Raw genomic sequence first — 26,490 nt, forward strand, 5'->3', positions numbered from 1 at the left:
AGCCGATTTTTATGTTCCTCGTGCGTCATTCCTAATATAAACTCAAGGTTTTTTTTTTATTTTTCTTATATGATCGGCGGGTTGTGTCACGAGAGTTGGTGTTGCAATTTATCGCAATCATACTGTCAGGCAGAAACGATTTATCGTGTCTCCGGGCACTCGAATACGCGCCTGCGGTTGAAATATGGCTCTACGTAAAATGTCAAATAGAATGAGCTAGAAAAAATAACAAAAAACGCGCGCTTTAAATAAAAGAAAAAAAAAAGGCTTTCGAAATATTGGTTTGAGCTGGTCGAGCATCAATATAAAAGTTGCTCTACCTCAATAAAAGAAAATACAACAAAGAAGAAAAATCAGAAGGCAAAGTTGCTGACAATTGTATGTGTATGTCAACGGCGTTACGCCGATTCGTGTTTTAAAAATGCCGATCCCATACAAAAATGTCCCACGGTCGGCTACAGAAAATTTTTTGTATGGTCGGCTTTAGCCGTTTGGCCCAATTAGCTAAAGAATGTTGTATGGCTGTCTTTAGCATTTTTATGGTCGTCTTTATAGGCCTCTTTAGCTTTGTCTATGGCCCTATCACTGTCCAGCCATAGTACTCTTTAGCTTTTCTAATGGCTGGCTCCCTATAGATGTTTCTATCGCTTATCACTTGGGCGAAAAATGCTGAGTCACTGAGCTGGGAGCGCATGCGCAGCGTTTGATTGATATACCGCACAGCAGTGCAACAGCGCGTGTTCAAAAGGTGTCTGCTGTTCCCAGCAGACAAACATGGCAGCGCGCAGAAAGCGATTGTTTGCAGATGTCTATAGCCAGTATGCTATACCTGCCTATGGCTTTTCTTTTGATGTCTTTCGCCATTTATATTGTCTGCTAAACAAGGTTGTATGGGTTTTCCTATGTTGCATTTAATTGCATTATAATCTTTCTATGTCTCTCTTTAGCCAGCACACTCTAAAAGAATGTTTTTCAAGTTCCGCCGACTTTAGAACGTTCATGGTACATACATATACATCACTGATCACATAGAACACAAGTAGAACACTCCCCCACACAACAGCAAGAACGCAGCGACACTGGGACCCCTACACCTCTCTACGCACGCTAAGTTCGCACTATCTCTATATATGGCAGTCTTATTTTTGAATCCGACTTGGCCGGTGACTACCGTCATTTATCGCATAAACACGGGGAGGCGGAGAAAATATTACTCGTACTTAATACATTATTTGATTCCTCTCTTGGAGTAGCCTCCATCTCTTAATTTAGTACCCTGAAAAAAAGCAAATGTAGATCATTACGCTAATTAACTAAAATTTAATAATTATATTTTAATAAGTTTGATTAATCAGGTTGACAATGGGGTGATGAAATGCAGTACATTGGCGCTGAAGAGTGCAATCAAGCTATTGCTTGATTGCAGTGTTCGGTGCCAGTGTAATATATTTTCCCCATGGGAGGGGGGTGATAATTAATTTTGATTGTTGCACACGGATTTCAATTGATTTTTCAAACAAACAATATTACTGGTTTTCACGACTCGTTGCAACAGCAGAGAACATATCTTGGGTCATGCTTTGCCACCTCTACTACAGAAATTTAGTATTGCTTTAATTTTCCAACCTGGAGCGTTTTTGCTATAAAAAATAAGTGCAGAGTTGTGGTTTTCTTTGGGCGTGTAAAGAAAATTGGATAATTCCTAGTCTTTAAACTTGGGGCCATAAAGTTTTATATAGATGGGTAAAGACTTGGGGCCATAGAATTTTCTAGAGGCGGGTAAAGAAAACTTATAGGTTCCCAGTATTTAGACACAGGGCCACAGATTTTTTTATAGCTGGCTGTAGCTCTATTTATGGATTTCAATAGGCGACCATAGAGGGCCTTAGCGGGTGATAGCCCGCCATATAATTTTCCGTAGACGACCATAGACCATATTTGTGTGGGATATATTACTTTAAAAGACTTCCAATAAAAGGATTTAAAATATTGGGAGCCGAAATGAGTAAGATAAACTAAATTAAACGACTTTTGCCATAAAGTCCCGCTTCCAAATGTGACAGCAGGATGTAACAAACGGTCTTCCGAATGTTCATGACTTTTTTATTTTTCCTTGGAGGTTCTAAACACCACACTGTGCGCCTCGAAATAAATCGGAGCATTCTCTACGTTTCCCACGCAACGCGCTATAAATTATATTAAGTCAAACACGCAGCGCGAAAAGTTCATGACCATGTGGTGTTTGTAGAATTTATAGTTTTGGTTGGTTTGTAATCACGGTCTAATTAAATCAAACTAAAAAAAAAAAAAAAAAACTCAGTTTTTTTTTTTTTACCTTTGTGAAGAAAGAAGTTCAGCTTAGCTGTACTTATGGCCGCCATCTACGAGCGACGGTGGCAACTTACCGGTTGTCTGGTTGCCGCAGTCACTCACAGATGGCGGTAACTCTCCAGAGTTCTGTGTCATCAGGACATTTGAGGACGGACATGATCCTACGGAAATTATCCCTTAACAGCTTCGCTGTAAAAGAAAGCTCAGGACGGCGGCGCACTGAGTGTGCGTGATTGTTTTAAGCGGCGTTACCAAACGCACAAAGGCGATGAACGCCGCTACATTAAACTTCTAGCGCTGCTTCAGTGGCTCCATTTTTTCGTATAGCATCGGCTGCGTTTAGAGTTGAGCCTCGTTCACACTGGCGGTTGAACTGCATCCGCGAAGAGGTTGCAAACGCTGTTTACTTAAGGATTCAGTGCGCTTTTACGCGCCTTCGATGATGAAAACGAGCGGATCCGCTTTGCGGTTCCGATTCGAACGCCAATGTGAACGCAGAATTAGTGTAAAACGGAATTATCTGACTGTTCGGCGATTCTTTTCTTTCTTTCTTTTTGTTTATTTATTTACCCAGCGGATGATTGGTCACCCATTATTTGCGGTAATAAGCTTGCATTGAAACCTATCGTAAACTGGTAAAAAAAAATAATTCAAGCAATTGCATATAAAAATGGGAGAAGTTACACAATTAAAAAGGATTTTCTATATTCAAATTTCAAATTCAAATTCAAATTCAAATTCTTTATTTGACATTCCTTGTCGAACAAAAAATGCCAGGGCAGGAACAAAAAGCTACAATACAGCAGCCTGACGGGGTTCCTGCCCTTACCTTGGCATAAGAAACAACCAAACCGACAGTTTAAAATTGACTAGACATATACACAGAAATTCAAACCATGAAAAATATACATGTAATCAATTTACATCAAATATAAACTAATACTGACATCGTGCACATTAAAACATGTATTCCGACAGTTCATACTATACAGGAAAAATATAAAGCAAATACAACAAAATTTTTGCACAATTATTCACTGTGTGAAAAAGTGTTTTTTCAATGTTTTTTTTACAAATGGTGTGTATATCAAGGTTCCTTTTCTCTAAAGAGTTTAGACAACTAGGCATGCGGTGTTGCAGCCTGTCTAACCCATGATGAGTACGGGAAAAGGGTACCAGCCAGGAATCCTTTTTTCTAATATTATACGATGCATCATGAGGCCATTTAAGGTTACACAACTTGATAAAAGTGGATAAAAGTGGACGACAACCGCTAATTTTCGGGCCCACTTCCTCGGCTACGTTTCACCAAAAGCTTGTTTTCGATTATTTTGCTCTTGGAAATCGGCTTTTCTAAGGAATGTTGTTTTTGGTCTTAAACCGGCTTATTTATTGTCAATTGGAATTACATCCGCAATGCTAGCGCTGGCACAAACTGAGGCACTTCATTTGTTTCCCTTAACATGCCTCACCTCGGTTATATAGTATAAAACTTCGTAATAAACCGGCAGCATTCACTAGTTCTTATACTGCCTCGTTAATCAATGTTACGCAGTGCCTCCGTATTGGCGAAAACAGCCTATGGACAAGGCCGGCATCCTGGGAGAAAGCGTCCTGATCGACTGCCAAGCGGACGGCGTCCCCCACCCCCAGATTCGCTGGAAGAAGATGATTCGTGAGTATCGCCCATTTTGCACAGAACCTGCGAGGGCCCTCGAACCTATCAGAACGGCACGGTGAGGTTAATCGCCGTGGCAAGCTTTCTCGCTATACCACAGTCCTCTTTGTCTGCTCTATGCTGCATATGACGTTGGCTTGCCTGCGTCCTCTTTTTAGTTTACACGTCGAGGACTATAGACGATGCAGGGCGTCACCACTTAGATGGTTATATCGAGCGCTATTGGAGTGCCAAAAAAAAAAAGTCGTATAAATAAACCAATGAACGGGGAAGTGTATTCCTCAGTTTGTTAATTTATTTATGCAAATTTATTAAAACGTTTAATGTATACCTTAATTTTTTTAGGTCTGTACGAAAAAAGACACCTTTCCGTTTGTGCTTTATATCGTATCCTCTTTGAGTAGCGGGGTCAACGAGAAGGATTTTGCAGTTTTTCTTATGGTGCATAAAAAAAATGGATTTATTTTTGGCTTCAAATTGTTTCGTAAAAGCTATACCATGGGCGTACCAACCGGGGGGGGGGGGGGGGCGCTCGTCCCCCCCCCCCCACTTTTCAGAGGGGGGGGGGGGCGGGCAAGGCACGTGTTTTGTTCCCCTCCCCCCCTCCTCCCAAAACAGCCGCTCCACTGGGCAGGGCAAACACTGGCCGGCGGCGCCCAAGAAATACCAAGGGCACCGCCCGGCCCCGGGGGAGGGGGGTGTCTGGTTTGCCCCCCCCCCCCCCCCTTCAAAAACAAGTTGGTAGGCCACTGAGTTATATTATAAAATTTGAGTATAATCAATATTCCACTTAATACACCCTTGTGAGAAGTTTCAATTCCCCCTGTGCGTTGGTTTTTTACGCGATTTTTTCAAAGACAAAATACCGCTCTCTTAAGAGAGAAACGTCGTCGACTGAGTAATGGGGCAGGTCAGACATTGAACGAAGGTGCCACGGCAACGCTTGGCTGGGGCTTGTGTTCCGGCTGGCTGAACGTGAGTGCCACCGGCCCGCTGGCGTAGCACTTGTCTCCAATATGTTCCACGCGCTGGCCTTCACTAGGCGCGGTATAAGATTCATTCCTGCAGCTTTATATCTAGAGTTCCTTTGTACAAAGACCTCATTCTTGCGTGGCGTCTGGATGAATGTACGACACACTGACCGAACTTTAGCGATGCCTCATTGTTTCTTGAGACTTGGCTGTTTTTTCACTGCACATGGGACATCGTGTTATTCCGGCAAAGGTTTCGTCAACCAGTTACTTCACAGTCACTTAAAAAAATAAAGCCGCAGATTTTAATATTCAGAACATGATATTAGTGGATGCACTATGAGTATTTAGGAACCGATTTCTTTGTTACTTAACAAATTAGTGTTTGGGTGTTCTGTATTTCTCCCTTTTCTCTTTTTTGTTTCTCTTTACCAAGTTTGATAATTCTTAACTTGAATTTTATTCAAGTTAATATTATAACATACCCGGGATGGTGCTGAGCGCCAATTTGTTCTCAAATGTGTGTCAGCTTGTTGTTTTAAAAATATTTCAGTGGGAGACGCGCTGCCAGCACAGTAATAGCAACTGGCAGCTTCAGAAAAAAACAAGCCGTGGCTTCTGACGTTCTCGCTTTTTGTTTCCTGTTCTTCTTTCGGTATTCTTATCGGCTAATGCCGCAATCTGATTGGTAGTGAAGCAATATTGAGATGCTCGCGACTCGCCCTTCCTGCCTATCTTAGGCTGTCAAGGATTATCATATTGAAAACAACACTTCAGCCCTGATGTGCTATAGGACCCTCTCAGCCCTTCAAAACCTTTCATCCCATTAAACCCCTAAGCCCTTCAAATCCCTTCATCCCTTCAAACCCCTTCAGCACCTCAGACCCCCAGAGCTCTTTAACCCTTTGGACACTCAAAGGAGTGGGAACCGTAGTACAAAAATGCAGTTTAAAACTTTATTGTTTTATTTGAGGCATTGAGTTTTACATGCATGTAGTAGCTCAGAAAGACGTAAGAAGCAACATGTGTTCAAACCCGAATGCGAGAAGCTGTAAACAAAAGAAATGAAACTATATAGAAACAACCGAGCTCTTCTTCGCAAAAAAAAATATATTTCAAGGTGCTCGCTACCAGGCTACAAAACAACACCAAACACAACACACCGGATTAGTTTTGATCACGCTTCGCGTGAATGATTGTGACAGGCCGATAAAAGTAGGGGGTGTATTTTCGTTGAATTGACATGTCCCAAAAACTACCTCGGCAAATTCATTGGGAACAAGTGGCTGACAGCCAAAGTTCCAAGGGAAGTCCGTCGGCAATCATCTACTCAACCTCGACGGCGACGTGAGGCTGAAAATGTCAACCTAAAACTGCATTTAAGCTTTTTTTTTAATTCTTTTATTATTATGATTTTTTAATCTGAATCTGCAATTTAGTTTTTTTTCTTTGTAAATAAATATTTGTTTATTGATTTCCGCCGTGAGTCTCACCTCTCCTGATTTAGTGCACGATCCCGGTCGAACGGGAGAACAGCACAAGTACAAGTCGAACCTTTAGAACCACTCAAACGGACTCGACAGTGCTTAAAACAGAGAGTGGTAGGTGACAAAGATGACATCCTCGCTGATTGCGAGCCACGAACTGGACGTCAGCCCCAAATCTCCCGCGCATGAAGGAGAGGACGCCCGGAGCCGAGGACCTCGGTGAAGTTTGTTGGCAGTGCGGGATGGAACGGAGCGGGTGACCGGGATCCACGGTGCCGACCGCGTGTACTGCTCCATCGAGTCCTCTAGAGTCGGAACCGGCGGCGGCCGAGATTATGCTCCGTGAGCTGGCGGTGACTGCGCTGGCGTTGGCAGTCATCCCTTCGAGTCTCAGATTCCCGAAGGGCCATTTGCCACCTTCAAAACACGACGACACAACACCGCTCGCGCAGACAGCGGTGTCCCACGCAGCCGACCGTCGATTTTCACATTGGGTCCCCGCACACTGCAGGATTCCTGTAAACAGGGACGCAAATCGTTTGGCCAAGCTTGTTTACGTGTGGACACCGTGTGCTACCGTCGCGAAAACGGCGACAGTAAGGAGGATTCACTCCTCGGCTATGACTTTGACAATCTCGCGCCGGTAGCGCTGTTCGAGAGGGCTCTTGGCAGCTCGGCAGAAATAGGCCCACCTGGCCGGTGGCTCGCCGGATGAGCTCTCCTCTTTCGCGCCGAATCCACACGTGCTGAATACCTCGGACACACGTTGCACCCTGTCGAAACTGTAATCAGAAGCATTCAATCAAAACCAGAAACACATTAAATTTAAACAAGGACTCACCCAAAGTCCCGACGCGTCGATGCACCAACTCAAAACAAAAAGCGACGAGCCCTTCTTGTCAAGCTGCCGAGCTCGAGTTGCTCGAGCTGCCAGCGGGACGGTGCAGAGTACGCATTCGCCGTGCGCTACAAATTGGGCGGTGCCGCACACGTACACCTGCCAGTGTACTCATGTGGCGGCGCGACTCGTTTAACTAACGTCCTTCACACTGTCTGCTGGGTGGCAGTCAGTCAGTCCGATCAGCTCTATGTGCGCCCAGAGATAGAGCAAAAGCCGGTCAGGAACCCGCTAAGGAGCCCCCTTCCATCCCCCCTCAGACGACGGCCAGGATCCCTTGGACCCCGGCGGCGTCTTCGAGATTTATTCTGAGGCGACGTTAAACTTACGATACGGCGCGCGCGCCTAAGATTAGCAGTGAAAAATACGAGGGAAGCCGACATATGCCGCTGACGGGAAGTTGCAAACCAAAGAGTTGTCAGTTGGCTCCGAGTGAGTGTTTATTTTGGTTGTGCGTTTTTGTCCTTAGAGTGATAGTTCCTCGGGTGCGCCATTACGTCGAACACCATGACGACGAGTTGATCGGACTCCCAACGTAGAGAGACGCTTGTTTTGTCCAGCGCCAAGTACCATGAAATATATCAACACGCCTGTGCGACGACCTTTACCATTAACGGGTTCAAACGCGTCACCGTCACCCAGGGTTAATTTCGAACATACCGAATGCCAAGCACTTCAAAAAAAAGAGAAGCTAACAACCGAAATAATTAAAAAAAAAACATCGCACCACACCCTGACGCATTTATCCTTCTCTCTCCCACAGACCCATTAAGCTATTTTGATGGGTGTCGTGCTTTCACGGAAAAGATTGGGACAGACACACAGGCCTCCAAAAAGACCTATGACGGTCTCTTACACCCCGCACAAATTCCTGAAGGGTACGTCAGGCCGTTTAGAAACCTTCAAAGTATATCTCAGACACCTCAAACATTTTGGAAGGGTACGTCAAAACACTTAGGAAATCCTGGTGGGCCCCACAGACGCATTGTCAATAGGGCAATAATTGAATCAAGATTGATTCAGGAGTATCACGCGTGGTTGAGCCTCTCAAGACCTGCAAGATACTGTCGCCTTCCTCGGTAATTATGCGAGTTTAGACGCACGACATACGCCTAATGCAAACATTCATTTTAACTCGCCGCGCTGGCCTCAATTTGTGTCTTACGTAATAATAGTTTAAACTAAAAATTTCGCGGCAGTTTTTATTTGTTTTAGTTATAACAAGAAAAAAAGCTGTAGTTGCACCTGTGAGACTGATTGTTTTATGTATAATTTCTTGTGTCACCTGTATTTTGTTTGATTCATTACTTTATCCACTTCTGTTATAACCCGCAAGGGTTGGCAGTATTTGAAGTAAATAAATAAATAAAGTAAGAGCTAACGAGACTCTTACGCAATTTTTTATTCAGTAATTCGTGGAACCTATCTTTTCAATCAGAAAATAAAATTGAGCTTAGGTATACAATATCGTAAGAGCAATATTTCTGTCACAACCTACAGTAAGAAAAAAAGAGAAGAAAACGCCTCTTGCTAATGAACCGGCGATGGGAAAATTCGGCCGTTGAAACTATAGCTGCCACTTTTATCTCGCCGAATGTAAGCTGACAGCAAAGTGAACAAAACTATGCTAATAAGTAAACGCACACACAAAAAGGCCTCCGATCGAGAGGGTTGTCACCCGCGGCAGCAGCGACTCAGCATAAAAGGGGGTCACACCGAAACACAATCGATACGTGAACAACGCATGCGCACTTACGACAAGGCACACGCGCTCTCTCCATCCGTCGCCTAATGCGAACCCATCACGCATCTCGAAGCGCACGAAAGCTACGGCACGCACTCGCCGTCGCGTGGCAAGCGCCAGGAAACTCCGCCTCCTTACAGATAGCATCGGAGAACACTGCGAGACCTAGAGCAGCACTGTGCTGTCGTCGCCACTTCTACCTTTTTTTGCTCATTATAGTTTTTTTTTTATCGCGCTTCAAAACATGCAGTTCCCAAAAAAAGTAGCCTCCCCCCCCCCCCCCCCCCCCCCCGCCGCCACCAAACAGAAAAGTTTCCGATGAAAGATAGACTTTGACGTATTCGTGGGGCTGAATGCTTGACGATGTTGGTTCTCTGAATGCACGGGGCAATGTATCCTCAGAGACTTAAGTTGAATACGCCTATCATCACTCAGAAATTTGACTGAACGCTCTTCGTGAAACGTATTTTGTAATAACGCGGAGACTTGGGTTATAATTAGGGCTCCGTGTTTTCGGAGTTTATTTTTCGTCAAATTCGGAGGGTGTTTTTCGGAGTTCATTTTTTTTGCCGAAGATTCGGAGTTTATCGAAGTTTATATTTGTTTGATTCCGAATGCTCCAAAATTCGGAGTTTAATTTCGCGCTGTTTTCTATTGAAAATAAATATGGAAATAATAACCCGGACTTAAACGTATGCCAGATACAAAATAAGACATGCCTTGTATCGATAAAAATTTCTTCAGTTGAATTTGACGTTCGTGCCATTAACATTGGCAATAATAATTTGTCCCACAACAAAAGTCGCACACAAGTGTTGCTTCGATAAACGTCGATACCTTGAAATCAATAAACTCCCGGGGGCAGTCGCTACGAAGCTCGTAGTCATCCCATCCTAGCTATTCCATCAGTCTATCCCGCCGCCGCGCGAGGTGGAGTGTTTAAGGATGAAATAGAGAGTTTCAACTGTCCTTTTTTTTCTATTTAATACAATCTCTATGTTTCATAGCTCTCGCTTTTACAAAAACATACCTTCTCCTTTCTGTAAATCACAAATCGCATGACTCAAACTGGAAACCAAAAGAGTGGCTTTGTCGTGACCCGAATGTACAATGACCTGTTGCCCTGAATCAACCTCGACGAGACAAGTGGCAAGACCCCTTTTGACAACGGTCTTAGATCTGAAAGATAATTATGGTGCCATTTTCTCAGGACCATTGACTCCGTGTTAATCGAGGTGTAAAAAAAAAAAAAAGTGTTTTACTTTTTTTTTGCGGGGGGGGGGGGGGGGGGGGTGGCATTGGCACATAAACATTCGGAGTTTACCGGATTAATCCGAATTGACCAAAATTTAACCGGCGGATGTTTTTCGAAGTTTTTCGTATTTATCCGAAAACACGCAACCCTAGTTAGTCCTCAATTCCTTTTTTAAGATGACCATCTAGTTGTTAAGACTACCTATCAATTGTGTAACAGTCATGGTATCAACACCTGATCGCGTTCCCCCATTGCGAGTATACTCGAAGAATTTAGTTACATGGCCGCCTCTTGCCGAACAGTTTTGTTCGTCCCGGAAATTTACACTGTCCCGTGTTTTATATCTTAAGGTGGCACAATATTCAAACCTCCGAAAATTGAGAGCGCTTTGTTTGTTAACGTCAACGTCGAGAATCGTAACAACCAGAAGATGTGTAAGGATGTTAGGCATAGAAGAAAAGGTATAGAGAAAATACAATTCAGAGACGTGTCACTTCATATCCGATGCAGCACCGTACACATCTATTTTTTTATCAATAGCTTTGTTTAGATTAGACATGATTTCCTTTCGCAAGCCTTGTTTCTGTTACCAAGATCTTATAGAAACACAAAACTTCGGAGTCGCAAACTGCATAAACGACGACATGCAAGAAAAGAAAGAAAAAATTTAAAACAAAAGAAACAAACATAAAGTGAGAGTCAAAGTTTATATATTATATTTTGCTTCTTCAGCCAAAAGCAGATTTGCGCCGAGCCGTGCCAACAAGAATCTAGCTTGTATTTAAGTCGCGTTTCTATGCGCCTGTCGCCAAAGTTTATTCTTTAACTCCCCTATTTGCTTTCCACTCTCCAATTTTCGTGGGCATTAACTATGGTAATAGCTTCTGGCGAGGAATTTCCATCGAAATGGGATATTTGTTGCGAGTCTGCGCTTCCTTTCAATGCATCCTTTGGGCAAACAAGCCACGTTGGAATTGAAGATTGGCGGAGACCGACGACGACTGCAACCCGCAAAATCTAAAACCCACGTTTCTTGTAAAAAAAAAAAAAAAAAAAAAAAAAAAAAAGGTGTTGCGTTTGAAAAAGTTGACCGTTGGAAAAGAAGCATTCGTTTACAGACATCCACTGGGAAGCAACCCCGTTAATCTTGTTACGTCATTCAGGTTGAACATCCCTGCTGCTTTTGAAGCACAACGGAAAAGAACTTTTGGTTTAGTGTGTTTCTTTGTATTTGCATTTATATTTGATTAGCCTTCGAGCTATTTGAGCAAAACATGAACAAATGACATAACGCTTCATATATTTTTCGCTGGGCGCTACTGGAACTTTGACGTTTGGTAGCTAGGCTGTGAAAATCTAGGTAAGTCCGTAACACGCCGACAAGATGTGTGAGTGTTGTTAATACCGTTTATTGAATCTTTCGAAAAAGTTGTATAACTTGCTTCTGTCTATTTTTGGTTTGGAGAGGTTTCGACTAGGAAAATATAGTTATTCGTAAATGTAAACAAGATTTTTTTAGAGAATAATGTGCTTGACAAATGGTGTTATTTGCTATTTTAGCTATTAAACAGATTTTATTAATTGTTAGTTGCCGTTTCAGGGCTCGGAACTTGAAACAGGCATGAATGCAGTTGTTAAGTTTCGTAAGGTTTACAATTGTTCCTAGGAGAGCTCACAGTAGCCTGGGATATTCTTCCAACCTGACTCGCACGTAGACAAAAAAAAAAAAAAAAAAAAACTGCTCAGTTTAATAAAAAAGCTGTGAATGTCTTTATTTTTACTGAGATTTACAGCTGGCGTAGAAACACCGAGTGTTGTTTCGTTGTCTTGCGTTGCGCATGTATTGAACCTGAAAGTGTGAAAGAAAATAGTGCGAATAAAAAAAGGAGAGCTGACCCCAGCCAACATAGCACAAGAGCAAAATACCCAATTTCAGGCTCTCAATTGCTTCTTCATGCCGTTTTCTTTTCTTTGAGAGGTTTTGTCTTTTCAGCTGGTCCTCCCGTGGAGTCCCAGACGATCATCAGCAACCCGTACATCCAGATTCTAGAAAACGGATCCCTGGTATTGAGAGAGATCGGACTCAACGACGCCGGGGAGTACATGTGCCAGGCCACGAACAACGTTAAGCCCAGCCTCAGTGAAGTCATCAAGCTGCGGGTTCACGGTAAGTCACAGACAGAAAAACAGAAACAAACACACACACACAGACACACACACAGACACACACACACACACACACACACACACACACACACACACGCGCGCGCGCGCGCAAACACACACACACACACACACAGAATGACAGAACACTGTCCCTTAACTATAGTGGCAAGAGTCTACCGGCATTTTCCGAGTCGCTTCCGAACTTTTCAGTGACAACCACTGAACATTCCCTACACATTTTGTACTTCCCAGTTTGTTTTTTAGGGACTTTAGTGGATAACGCTGCAGTGTCATTGGTGAAAGAGCGATGATAATATGGCCGGGACCCGCATGCGCTGTGCTTTTTAAGCTGTCAGTTTCTGCAGCATTTGTCTAGACATTATGAGCGTAATTGCACGATATTGAGCCCATGCGATACCTTTCTTGGTTTATCTCCAATATACACGCGATATCATGCGTGGCATTTTAAATATCACTTTCTGTAATGAAAACCAAACACTTAATATAACTCAATACCTTTAAGCTGTTCCAATGAATTGACTTTGTTTTATCGAAAACATGGGCGGATTATAAAGTGACACGAGCTAATTAAGTTATATTTCAAATCAAATCAAATCGAACCAAATATCGAATACAGAAAATATAAAAAAATGGCAGTTTTGAGTCTGTTACTTGTAGAGAGAAAAATCATTAATTAGGTTGCTCAGCGAAACATATCAAATGAAAAGGTAACTGCTTAAATTTAAACAAACAGTGCACTATTCTACACCCCAACTAATTATTTAGTGTGCCATACGTATCTGACATAAGTCCTTGTCACGAAAATAAATAAAAAATGTGAGATATACTTTAGTATATATATAAAAGAAATTGCATTAAAACGTGTTTGTTAAAAATCAGTTTTTTGGTCGTTTTTACAACAAAATGAATTTTTCTGACTTTGTCTCATGCTTCCGTATAAACGAAACTGTATCTATATCAACCGTCGTACCTTATACGAATGAGATTCTAATCTTTTTTTATTGTTCAAATAAATCATCACCGTTTTAAGTTAGCAGACAATGTGTTGTTTAGGAAAATATACCATATGAATCCTCGGTACCCCTTGAAAATATATTCTTCCCATTTGAGGATGAAGACCAGCATTCATGATTTATTCCACTGTGCTAAACAAAAGAGTTGAGTTCTGAATCGTATTATAAGAAAAACATTCGTAAAATGCCGTTATCTTCATGTCCTCGTGGAATTTGAAAAGACATAAACAAGAAACGTGAAATATATTGGATGTCTGTGCATATTTTGCCGTTCGTTCTCGCATCAATTTCTCTTTCTTGTTGCAACAGGCCAACGCACGCTCGTGCCAGGGTATCAAAAAGAACCAAATTCAATAAAGTCGCATTTTGGAAGTCCTTTGAAGAAAACTGTATTGATCCATTCTGAGAAAAGCGCTCATGATCGGCGTTCGCCTAAGAAATATATGCCAATGTATGTTTCTTCCCATGTGTTTTTTTTTATAAGACTAATAAAAAATAAATGATGCGATACACACCGTGGTAATATAATATTTGCGGAAAAACCTTCAGAGAGTGCGTACATAAATTTACGGGACGAGAAAAAAGATCCACGCGATGAGGATAGAAACGATATAAGATCGCGCCTCAGATAACTTTTTTCATTTTAACGGCGCAAGCCGAGCAGATTCAGGTACGCTTCGTCCCTCGCTTTGTTTATATGCGCCTTTCTATGTACATTACACGCATCTCTTTTCTACAAGCACAAACATTTGAAATAGAAAGCAGAAACGTTCGAACGGTAATGAATAAATAAATAAATAAATAAATAAGTAAATAAATAAATATATATATATATATATATATATATATATATATATATATATATATATATATATATATATGATGTGTGTGGGTTTTGCGTGTTGTTGTAACCGCTAGTTTTCTGTTTAACCTTATCTTGCTCAAATCATAACATACACAGCATATTTGACATCGAGTAGCCGAGGCATTTCCGAAGCTAAATTAAATACAGCTTGATTATGAAGTCAAGGGACATTCAGCTGCACGTATTAAGGTTCCTGATAACTTTATATATATATATATATAGCCGCAGAGGGCTATCCGGTTGTTCTTAGTTGAAAGCCGAACTCCGGAATCGGTTGATCCCATTGAAGCCGCCGGAAGTTTGGTCTAGTCCCGGAAGTAATCATTTCTTATAGGCTGGGGACCCCTTCGCGTCCACTGTGGGCGAGTTAGTCTGTTTTTTTTTTTCATATAACCATGCCGGGCGAAGCAATCCCGTGGCGGAATTGATGCGGGTCAAAATGGCGGTGTAGAGGATATTTGAAGCACCCAGATGGCACGCTAAACGCGAAAAACGCTGAGAACGTCATAGAAAAGGCTGGAAACAAGCAGCCTTTTCGCTTTAAAGAACGGTCGTACCAAGATATGCTAACGATAATTACGTTCGTTCTTTTCTTACAAATTAATCTATTTCTGTTAAAGTATTTTTGGAGTATAGTCCACGCCCTGTTCACACTCCGCACTTAAAGGATGCTCATACATTTTAAAAATGCCTGCTTTATTGGCTTACAAAGGAGCCTGCGTTAGGCGTAAATCATCATTAACATTATCTATCATTCACAAACTACGTCGCGTTTCTGCATGAGGAACGATCTTGAAAAAATAACAAATCATTGTGTACCCCGTACCTGTAGATAGTCCTTACCATAAAAAGTAAAAAAAGTTAACTTTTCAACATGTATAATCCGCGGAATAGAGCCCGAAAAAAAAGAAATGCGGCAATAAAAATACATTTTGTACCAATCAGATGGCTGTTTGTTTTTGTCGTCTGCTAAACCGTCGTACCTCCCTGTCTGGCACGTAGGGATGCTGGTACAAAGGACAGGCGACAAAATGAAAATAACATTCATGTGCTATCGAATCTAAATAGTTGTATGGTATCCGGCAGAATGCACTGACGTTTTGTTGATGGTGAGGAGCTGAGCACGGACGTTACGTCTTTTAAGGGGCTGATGGTACACACTAAAAAAAAAAAAAGATATCTGGGTTCCAGTTCCTATAGAAAACTAGACAATAAATCACGGCGAACTATACCGCGATCTTCGAGATTGGTAAAACTCAAAATTCGATTTGAGGAAAAAAAAATATATGATGAGCATGACATTTATCTTGTTCGTTGTCCATGCGGACATCAAATTTTTTTAGATGTAATGGTAATATGAACTTCGTCATTTAATTGGAAGGTTTGTTTTTATTTGTCGTTTTGTTCACCGTGATTTTTGGTTCTCGTGTTCTGCACGAAAGTTAACCCAGACACCTCTCTTTAGAGTGCTGCAGTGCTCTTTGACTTGCTGGCAGACGTAATCTTGCGAAAAGACACGGAAGCGTAAGGAAACACAAACCGCTTATTGTCGTTTGATTTCTCTTAGTTCCGGCTTTCTTCAAGACCCAGTTCAGCTCCCAGAACGTGCGCAAAGGAGAGGATGTTCGCATTCGCTGCGAGGCCTACGGCGAGAAGCCCATCAACATCACCTGGACTAAGGACAGACAGATTCTCAACTTCGACACGGAAACAAGGTAAACCGTCCTTTCTCTCGTGAATCGAGTAAAAGTTGTAGTAATACTTTTGATAGTTCTTTGCCCTACTTGTAGGTTAAGTTCCGTGGACGTATATTAAGTTTTCTCAGACACCTGTGCCCTAAAACGTAGTTCACTAATGCAAAATATATTAGAAAAAAAAAGTCAAATAGATTTGTTTTTTAGTAATTGTTTTGGCAAGATCTACCCTACTTTTTCTTCAATTAGCCTTCTCAAACAGTTAAAACACGTTATATTTTTTAGATAGCAGAAGTGCCAACTAATATGGTGATTGACGTCACAGATATTTGAATTAAATGTGAAATATATGTGCTTTAATATATTAGAAAAGGAAAATAAAAAAGTGAAATAGATTTGTTTCTTAGTAATTGTTTTGGCAAGATTTACTCTACTTTTTCTTCAATTAGCCTTCTCAAACAGTTCAAACACGTCATATTTTTTAGATAGCAGAAGTACCAACTAATATGGTGATTGACGTCACAGATATTTGAATTAAATGTGAAATATATGTGCTTTAATATATTAGAAAAGGAAAATAAAAAAAGTCAAATAGATTTGTTGTTAGTAATTGTTTTGGCAAGATTTACTCTACTTTTTCTTCAAGCCTTCTCAAACAGTTCAAACACGTCATATTTTTTAGATAGCAGAAGTACCAACTATTATAGTGATTGACGTCACAGATATTTAAATTTAGTGAAATATACGTGCTTTAAGCGCCGTTCACACACTTGCAACCGAGTACAAACGAGAGAAACAAGACCGGTTTTTAAGCCTCTTGCGACGTCTTAGGGCCAGCTCCGCAGCAGCGCACCCGGTCCCAAGGCGTCGCAAGAGGCTTAAAAACCGGCCTTGTCTCTCTCGGTCTTACTCGGTTGCACGTGTGTGAACGGGCCTTTATTCAGCAATGGGCGTCGTTTGCGAAACGTTTCTATGCAGCCTCAACACGTTACCGACGTATGGATGTTCTACGCTTATAAGCTTGACCTACGACGAAACTTTGAGCGACTTATAATGTTGCATGACGCATACGTTCAAACCTGGCTGTATTTTGTTCAAAAATAAAATTCAAGGTAAACTGAGCAGTCATATTTGTTCATAAAACTAAGACTGGCAAAACTGTGCCTGTAATACAAGTCGAAGGGCTGACTTCTACAGCACACTGTTAATAATGATTATGTATAGACACTTACAGAAACGTTTTCCTTGACAAATTAGAGCTTGCTAGTAAAGTTACCGGGATAAAGGTATGCAACATGAACGGCAAAAAAAAAAAAAAAACGAAGACAGTACAATACATTTTTTTCTTTCTTTCTCTTTCCCTGTCTTTTTTGCCCTTCGTGTTGCTTTTTTTTACGAAGAAACGTTTCCTATGTTGAATACAACGATAAAAGGCATAAAGTTATGGGCTTTAAATTGTTCTTATAATATGTACCAGTGTTTATTTTTACGCCTAGGTCACTTTTTGCTACATCCTTCGCAAACCGTTAGGTGTTTGAAATGAAATCCTTGGTATTATTTAAGTTTCTTTCTATACGGCGCAGTAAGACTAGCGATTCTGCGCGCGTACAAGTGTTTACTTTAACTTCACGTACCGTCACGAACATTTTAAGTGCAGTGTCGTTAAGAACAAAAGATAGTCAGCCTCTTGGTACAATTTCTATAGCACAAACAAGCAGCGGTGGAAGAGCGCATTCGGAGAGGTTTGTTTTGTGTTTGGGTCATAAAAAAGGAATCTGTACATGACACTTTCTAAACTCGTAGCAGCCATGGGGAAGGCGGGAACTGATGTTCAAAAACTATAAAAAATCGCACAAATTAAAAATAAAAGAACTCTCGAGAGTTAGACGCAAAAAAGAACGAGAACATAAGTAGAGATGAAGACTGGATAATGCACACACTCGTTGTTTTTCACGTCTAACTTTAAGAATGAACAGCCAACTAGCCCACCTCGCCGTATTGGAACATACCAATTCATAAAAAAAAGAAAACGATCTCCGGGAATTATATATCGCGCAGAAATCTTAAAAATAATTTTAGCGAAAAACTATTTCCTATTTATGGGATGTAGCTACCCCGCTCTTGCGAAAATAGCATGAAAGTATGGTTCGTATTCGAAATTCCGTGCGATTTTAGATTGATGTTTCGCACTTGTGTTCCAGCCTTAACTGTTGGGGAAGTAAGCGCGTTCCTCACCGATTACTATAACAAGTTGATAAGTATATTGACTATGCTGACAATTAACTAAATTTTCGTTTAAAATTAAAAAAAGAGCACTCTACTATGATGTCTTTATAGATAAGTTATATTTGTCAAGAAAACAAATCGGAGAAATAGATTCTAGCGGCCCTCCGCTGCATGTTTAACGACTGCGCTAACCTCGAACGCATTGGTGCTTGGAAGGGCATCATTTTCGACAAGGCAATGATAGGCTGCACAGCAAAACAATATTCGATCGTTTCCGGACGGTGCATTAGGCGCAGGCGGTCAATAGTGTTTGGTTTCCATGAGAAACACTGAACGCTACAGAACTAAAGATGTATATGAGCAGTTATTGTCGCACTATGCACCGGTTAAAGGCAGACACTCGATTATCAATTGTTATCATCACAATCGAAGGGCGCATGAATTATTCTTTAATGCTGTCAGCAAACTCCTACATGGTGCAACTAAATGAAGAGCGCCTGCTGTTGGTTATATTACTGTTCATTTAAAACATCATTAGGAACTGATAAAACCGGGGCATTTAGGCGTGTGTGTTTCAAAATGACGGTGACATCGTTAGACGAATGTTTATAGTTTTATATATCAAAGGTATCCATACAATTTATATCGCTTAAAGCAGTCCCTAACGCACTTCATATTCAAAGAACGGTTATGTTTATTTTGAATTCATTGGTTAATCTTTAAGTGTTCATTCGGTTTCTCATGATGGTGAATAACCTCCGACGCCAAGTAACTAACCGTGCCCCAATCATTTAATGTAGTTGTAACCAAAACCCACCGAATGTGTTTTTTTCAGCCTTCAAAAAAAGAAATAAAGAAACTAATCTCGATTGATAGAGTTACGAAGTACCGACGAGCCGGACGGTTCGACTGTAACTTTCCACTGAAATAAAATATAGCGATGCGTTCTAGCTGATTTTTTAGCAAGCTTTTGCAAGAAACACCTCCTGCCATATGGATCTTCATCTTGTTTTTTCCTGTATAAAAAGTCAGGGAGTGTGCGCCACGGGCGATCAAATCAATATGCAAATGAACATTCGTTTGGGGACAGTGATTCCACACTTATACTTCGCCGTACTTTTCAGCACTATACGTCCAATAATGTGAAAGAAAATTCAACCCACGTGATTGAAAAATAATATTAATCTCGGACAGACCTTAAACGGATGATGATCAAAATACTCGTAGGAACATTTTTGGTACCGGTGCAGTGGCTAAAACCTGCCGTCTGTATTTTAGATATTCCTTGGCTAAAGCATTGAAGACGTTATCTGAATAATGCCGAGGCGCGGAGCTATTATAGATACGGCAGGTTTATCATACATTCATTAAAAACCTTACCCTAATAAACTGGTCGATGAATTGCAAAGCACCAGCCTACCCAAACGTATATTACGTATTAATGGAAAATTTTTTGCAAGACTCCTAGTAACGAAAATGTGGCCCACAACATATCGATCGGAGCGACACAAGAGAGGATTTTCTTATTGAGGGCTAAGTTATTTCGCTCCAGGATAATACTCTGTTTCGCGCATCTACATATGCATCGGAAACGTAATGGAAAATAGGACGTAAACGAAATAGACTGCAGCCTTGCGCAGTAGCGGTGCTTTTTTATTCAATATTTATTTTACTGCAGAATTTAGATTAGACATTTAAATCTTCATCCGCACCTGTAAGCATAATGCTAAAATTAAAAAAGAAGAAGAAATGCTGTCGCTGTTAGCCTAAGAAACCTAGTTTGTGGCGAAATCACGAGCATGTTATTACCACTTTTCAGCCAATGAGATTGCAGCATTTGCCGATAATAACTGCAAACGACGAATCACGAAGCAAGTAAGGTGAACATAATAACTAAGCTAAGCCCGGGGTTATTTAAGCTATCTGTGACAACACTACACGTTAAAAAACGGTTAAAATGCAGGCGACCCAGTGTAAGTTATACATGACGATTGAAACCTAAAACTGTGGTTTTGAAAAACCGAAAATTGTGCGTGATGGAGGAAGGAAAATGGACAGACAACATCTCACGTTAGACTGCGTATTATTGGCTGAGAAAAGCTACCCACGGAATGCCATGGCGTGTTTGGACTCGCAGGTACAAAGAGACGTCGACAACCTTTCCCGAGCGCCTCGTGTCGGAGATTCTGGTGAAGGCGACCGACCGACGCGATTCCTCCCTCTTCACTTGCATGGCGTCCAACGCGTACGGCAGAGACGAGACCAACTTCCAGATAGTAGTGCAAGGTGAGCCCTTCTTCTTTTTTTTTTTACTGTTACGAAGAACAGTGCCCGTAAGCCGTGTATAATTAATTCGGGGCTGATCTTTTGACGTCTGCTACAAATTTCAAAAATCCGTTTTCTTTTTTTTTTTTTTTCGCGAGACAATACAATTTGACAAGATGGTAACACGAAGTCAATGACTTCTAATAGTACTACGTTAGCCTTCTTGAAGGAGTATCGATGACATCAACAAAGGTACAACAATACGTTGCTCTAGATTTCTTGAGGTGAACTTTGTTACAATGGTTTCCCGGTAAAATTTAATGTCAGTTCCATCCCCTGATATTATTTCATCGGCCGATCAGCGCGCGTACACGCTCGTAGTCAGGATGACGGGGCTTATTCTACTCGCCGACCACCGGATGACTGTCGACAAAACTGGCATCATATGTTTCTTTGGAACGGGGTTGTAACTCACTCAGAGAAGGCGAGTATCCATAATCGTTGCCTTTTTCGCAGACATTGTTCCTCCTAGCGTTTGTTAACCTTTATAATAGTGTAGTCCTAATTGCATTTCATGACAAAACCTTACACTCATATTTTATGCTTCAGTTTTAAATATGAAAGCCATGAAAAAGAATAACATTTTTTGTGGAGCAGGAATAATTCCTGTAAAACACGATGTCTGGGACTCTCCTGCTTTAACTCTTTGTTAACCCAAACGGCTCTCTCTTCGTGCTTCTAATTATTGGCGTAGCAAACTGAGTCAATATTTGCGGATTGGCATTTTCAAATTTAGCGCATGTTAGAGCGCACGGCACAAGAGACTTAAAATAAAGCAGTATATACACGAGAGTTTTTAACTACACTTTAATCACCGCAAAACAAAACACAAAATAGTTCATGCTTGTAGCTCCCCCAAGATATAGTCACAGCTTTTAGTGTTCATGCGAACTGCTGTATTAGTTGTTTTTTTGTGTTTTTTAGAACATGTGTTTGTCTTTAAGGACATTTTAAATTTATATAGAAACTCTACTTGCGCTGAGCGACCGCTCGCGTCGTATCGATGCAAGCGGTTTTGTTTTGCTCACGCCGAGAAGCTTTCGTCTCTTGCACGCAGCAAGTTAAGAAAAAAATCGTATTTTTCGCGAAATGTGGTTGGAATTCCGCCGCCGCGTACCTATGAACGCAAGTGCGACGTGGTTGATTCTCATACACGTACGTCGTGGTTCGCGTCGTAGGTGCCACTGATTACCCCCCCCCCCCCCCCCCCCCCCAGAGCTCGGTGATCCCTGAATTAAGTGGGGAGGCGCGGTGAAAGTTTCTAAGACCCTCAAACATTACGCCTAGCAACTGTATACTGCCAAAGATGAATTTCGCATAACGCGAGTAATGTTGGAAAACAAGTCTTTCAAACAGACTTCACGGAAGCCACTCTTTCGCCGCGTCGTTGCTGGCGGTATGCCATCTTCTCACTGTGCGGCCGACGGGAAAACACGACCTCCCTGGCCTCGCACCAAGAGCGGAGAGAAGAGTTTTCCGTAATGGCGACGACAACGGACGCGGTCGAACTCTTTGCAAAGTGTCGCCCGTAAAATTATAGCTTAAAATTAAAAGAAAAAAAAATTTGCGGCAAGCACGTCACTGTACGAGTGGAACGTCGTCCCGTACTGAAAGGCTACGTCGTGTGGGTGGCGACGACACCGTTGTCCTGGGAGCCGCCATTGCACACTTGACGTCAGCTTCGGACGTGGATCGTTTTAAATTTAGCCTCTCATGTAGTCTGTTACAACCCAAAAAGGTAGGGCGAAAAAAAGGAAGTCAGGAGAGCAGGGAGCAGAGGGAACGCTGAAAAGAAAAGGAGAAAACCTTTCAACCATGTTCAACCATGAGAAAACCTCCTCCTTTCTTCAGCGTTCCGTCTGCTTTCTTCCCCCTGGCCTTCCTCTCCCTCGCCCTACATTCTTGAGCTGCAACTTACAATAGCCTCTCGCACACCGCGAGGGGAAAAAAAAAAGTTGTGTTTGAGGTAACCTTGGGCAACCCACTTTATTTTTGAAAAATCGCCTTTGTACACAAAACCGAGAACCCGGTTTGGGTTCTACGGGCACGTAGGGGCTTATGAAGTTATATACTATGGTGCATATAAACATTATGGTACGCCACTCTAAAACCCTCCGTTAGTAACTATGTCAAAAGCTGGTCATGAAGTATTTCGCGTTTAATATTTCAGTGAAGGCCGCATACTGGCTTAGCGACCTTTCGTGTTAAATTTGCAACCACAATGACTGAATTGTTGTGCGCTAGAGGATTGCAAAGCGCACTCTTCTATATTAGTTTCAGTCAAGTAAGTACTACGTTTAAAATGAACATACTCTTAGAAATATGTTATTGTAAAAACCTTAACGGTAACAAATAAACTCACAGTCAAGCAATATCAGCAGGTCGGATTTCTTGGTAGACGGGGCAGTTCCCTAGGGTAGAGGATGTGTTGCGCTGCCTTATTTGTGGAGGACGTGAGGTAATTACTACCAAATGTGCAAGCCCCGTCGGTGTGGAAGTAACCTTTTCTAAATATCACTGCGATTCTTTGTGGTATTTTGAAAGTGTACTACGAATGCTGCGAAACTTTCGAAATTGCTGTGTGGTTATGCCTAATTCATTTAAACTAAGGTGGTCTGAATTAGGCCACCATTAGTTGTTAACTTTGCATCAATAGAGAATGCGAATTAAGGCAAGTCTCTTTATATGTTGCCTTCCTGCGTTAATAAATCCCAAGTTGAAGAATTCAGATTCAAAATGGTACGATGACAAAGATATTGGAAATAAAGCAAAGAGCAAGGCATGACAAAAATGTATGCAGAATAACAACGACGTTTAAAGCAACCGTTCTCACCGGAAGCAAAAGTTGGCCACATTATTTGTGAAAAGTTGAATGCCGGGAAAAGTTTCAGGTTTATTTTTCAGCCGAAACAGAAGTATGTGTTTGAGGGGAAAACAATTGTTTTTAAAGGTGGTAAGACGTAGAAATAGAGAATATGAAATATTTCTAAATCTGAGCAGCTATTTATGAAAATGATCATAAATAAATGAGTAGGTAGATCTAACCTACATTAATTTGTGTTTATAAAAGTGATTGGGAATTTATTTGAGTGCATGATGGTGTTTCAATATGTCTTATGAAATGTGTGGGCACCATTGCAGAAATGCCTAAGAAAGTTTTATATGTAATAACAGGCAGTGCGTCCAGACAAAATATAACTTTAACTTTACGATAGTTCAAAAATAAGTCTGAATGAAATATATTCCCAAGAAAATGGCACATCGTAAGACAGTCATTTTTACATATGGTGGGTCTTTGTTTCAAACTTGAAAGAAAAGAAACAAAATTGAATCAATTCTATCAGTTGAGCCGCCGTGTGCAAACCCGTTTCGGGATATCCGTTCAGAATAGGCGTTTCAAACAGGCTTCCTGCAAAGAAAAGTTCACACAATAAGGAGGCACTAACACTGAAGGATATAAATCGTTTTAGGTGGTGTTACATATAAGCAAAAAATATATCCGGGAACCTTTGCCCGCTGTCTAAGGTTCACTAGCGAAGCCCATTATTGTTTTATGGCGTTAGTGGGGAGCCCTGCATAAAAGGGCATGCTACTAATTTGGGAGTCAAATATGCGGCCCGTTGTCCCGCCTAACAAATCCTTGTTTGCCTTTACGACCTCAAATTTATCGCCTAGAGGGTATGTTTTACTCTGTTCCTCAGTATGCGTTAGGAAGACAACATTAAAAGTTTCTCCTATAACCGTGTTGCTGCGTGATTAGAAGTGAAAATTCACTTTTCACGTTGTTGCCCCATTCAAGACTCGAGACTCCATCTTAAATATAAGAAGATCAAAGTAAAAAGCGATGCGAGCGGGTGAGAGTACGATGTTAATAAAAGTTATACGTTAAAGCAGAAAAAAAGACAAAGAAATATTACTGTTTTTTTATGTTTTAAAGTTTTTCTACCTCGTGCTTGTATAGTGCTACTAAAAATTGAATTCTGCATATTTAAAAGTTCCTAACATTTGGCCCGCCTTCACACTACAGCAAAATGCAACGCAACTTCGCAAAAAAAAAAAGAAGCTATTTCGCTTAGTCTTTGTACATTGAGGTCAACGTACAGTGAAAAAGACGAAACTTAAACAATTTGTATCGATATTTTACTTACCTAAGGCCCCGTATAACCAAATGCACCGGGAACACACAGCTCATGGAAGCCGTCTTCTTTTTTTTTCTTTTTTTTTTACTTACGTCTTTATTTACGCAGGTGGTGAGTATTATAAGAAGACAAAACTAAATAAACAGAAATGAATGATGGTTGTGCTTAACTAGGAACGTGCGTCTATTTATTTTGGTAAACAGGACTACTCGTACATATTTAAGGGTAGGGATGTGACATAATCAACAAAAACTTGAGTAACGCATGACTTGGATTTTTATGTACACGCTCGTTGCTTCGTAACTGTTCCTTTGGAGATCTAATCGTCTACTGCCTCCATCTCATCATCTGTGCATATATTGTATACGGTGAGAAAGGAAAGGCTCTTTCCAAAACGTCCGTGTGTTGAAGCCTCTATTGTTACTCAAATTTCTCTCTTAACGTCTTTTATTTGTTGATAAAAATATCTTTAAGTACATTCGACATTGGAGGGTTAACACAAATCGTTACTCCCTTGTGTTTTTTAAGCTCCAGTGTCCACATTTTTTTTTGTGGTTTACCTAGTTCTGCATGTTTTGTTAACGTATTTTCGCAAATACTAGTTTTCCTCCAGAGTTTATCTCCTAAATATTTTTTAGTGATGCCCCCCCCCCCCCCTTCCTGGAAATTGGACATGTGCAAGTGAAGTATCAATAGTGTGCAGTGGTACTGAAAAGTGGCGGTTTCCCAACGTATACAAACCGCCATCAACGTTGTGGCATGTCATTCCGCTTGCAACAACATGATAAACCCAAGCGAGAAAAGAAAAAAAAACATTTTGCTGTTCTGGTTAAGGACGGCGTACAAACCTCAGGGCGCTGCCCATTTTGCTTCAGCCATCTTGCTTCGCGATTGGATATTTGGTGTTCTTATCGGCTAATTCAAGAAAATCATTGGACACGAATCAATAATAAGAGAGTTAGGCTTCGCCACGCCGCACGTGTTTTGTTTTTTTGCTTTTTTTTTAGCAGGCAGTGATCGCGGATTACGTTGAGCCTCGTATACTGCTACCTGAGTTCGCTAGAGTGTCTATAGATTGTAGAGAGCGTCCAACTCAAGCCATGGGGGGCGTTCGCAGTTTAATTGCGTACGCCTCCCGCGCGCCGACTGGTCGCAAGTGCGCATGCGCTGCGTTTTTGCGTGGCGAGGAGGAAAGCAGGCGGAAAGGCGGAGGCGTTTGCAGACGATCGACGATTTTGGCACCTCCTGGCAGTTCATATTGGAAACGCGGCTCATATACCACGTGACCCGCCTCGAGCGGTTGAACACTCCCTGGGATAAGTGCTTTCTAGAGTTCGACACGAAGGCTCTCAACCTCCGGTGAAACCTCCATTTAGGTAATGCAATGACATGAGCTTAGCTTCAAAAAATTCAGAATCTCACTACACGAATGCCATAACCTTTTACTGAAGTTGGGGTTGCCCACAATCAGATTTTAAATTCAAGGTCGCTAACATTTTCCGCGAACATTTTTGTTTTTGCGGTGAAGCTTTGATGCCCCAAGAAGCTTTTGATTGATAAGTTCTATTCTTTTCACGAATCGGGGTACGCGCTAAGAGAAAAAAAAAAAAATATTCGCGTCATAATGCCGATGGTAGTGCTACTTCTTGTTGCCAACCACTAACAAGTAACAGCAAA

General features: G+C 41.4%; 1 protein-coding gene across 1 annotated transcript in view; it reads left to right on the forward strand.

The window, feature by feature from the left end:
- LOC8040188 (Down syndrome cell adhesion molecule-like protein Dscam2) overlaps nt 1–26,490 on the forward strand; it is a 292,425-nt gene that overhangs the window by 236,909 nt on the left and 29,026 nt on the right. The window contains exons 10-13 of the mRNA XM_042286468.1: nt 3,887–4,006; nt 12,358–12,531; nt 15,997–16,144; nt 20,487–20,635. Coding sequence (XP_042142402.1) covers nt 3,887–4,006; nt 12,358–12,531; nt 15,997–16,144; nt 20,487–20,635 — 591 coding nt within the window. The remainder of the gene's footprint in view (nt 1–3,886; nt 4,007–12,357; nt 12,532–15,996; nt 16,145–20,486; nt 20,636–26,490) is intronic.

The sequence above is a fragment of the Ixodes scapularis genome, unplaced genomic scaffold, assembly GCF_016920785.2.
Source record: "Ixodes scapularis isolate PalLabHiFi unplaced genomic scaffold, ASM1692078v2 PGA_scaffold7__128_contigs__length_106722199, whole genome shotgun sequence".
NCBI classification, from domain to species: Eukaryota; Metazoa; Arthropoda; class Arachnida; order Ixodida; family Ixodidae; genus Ixodes; species Ixodes scapularis.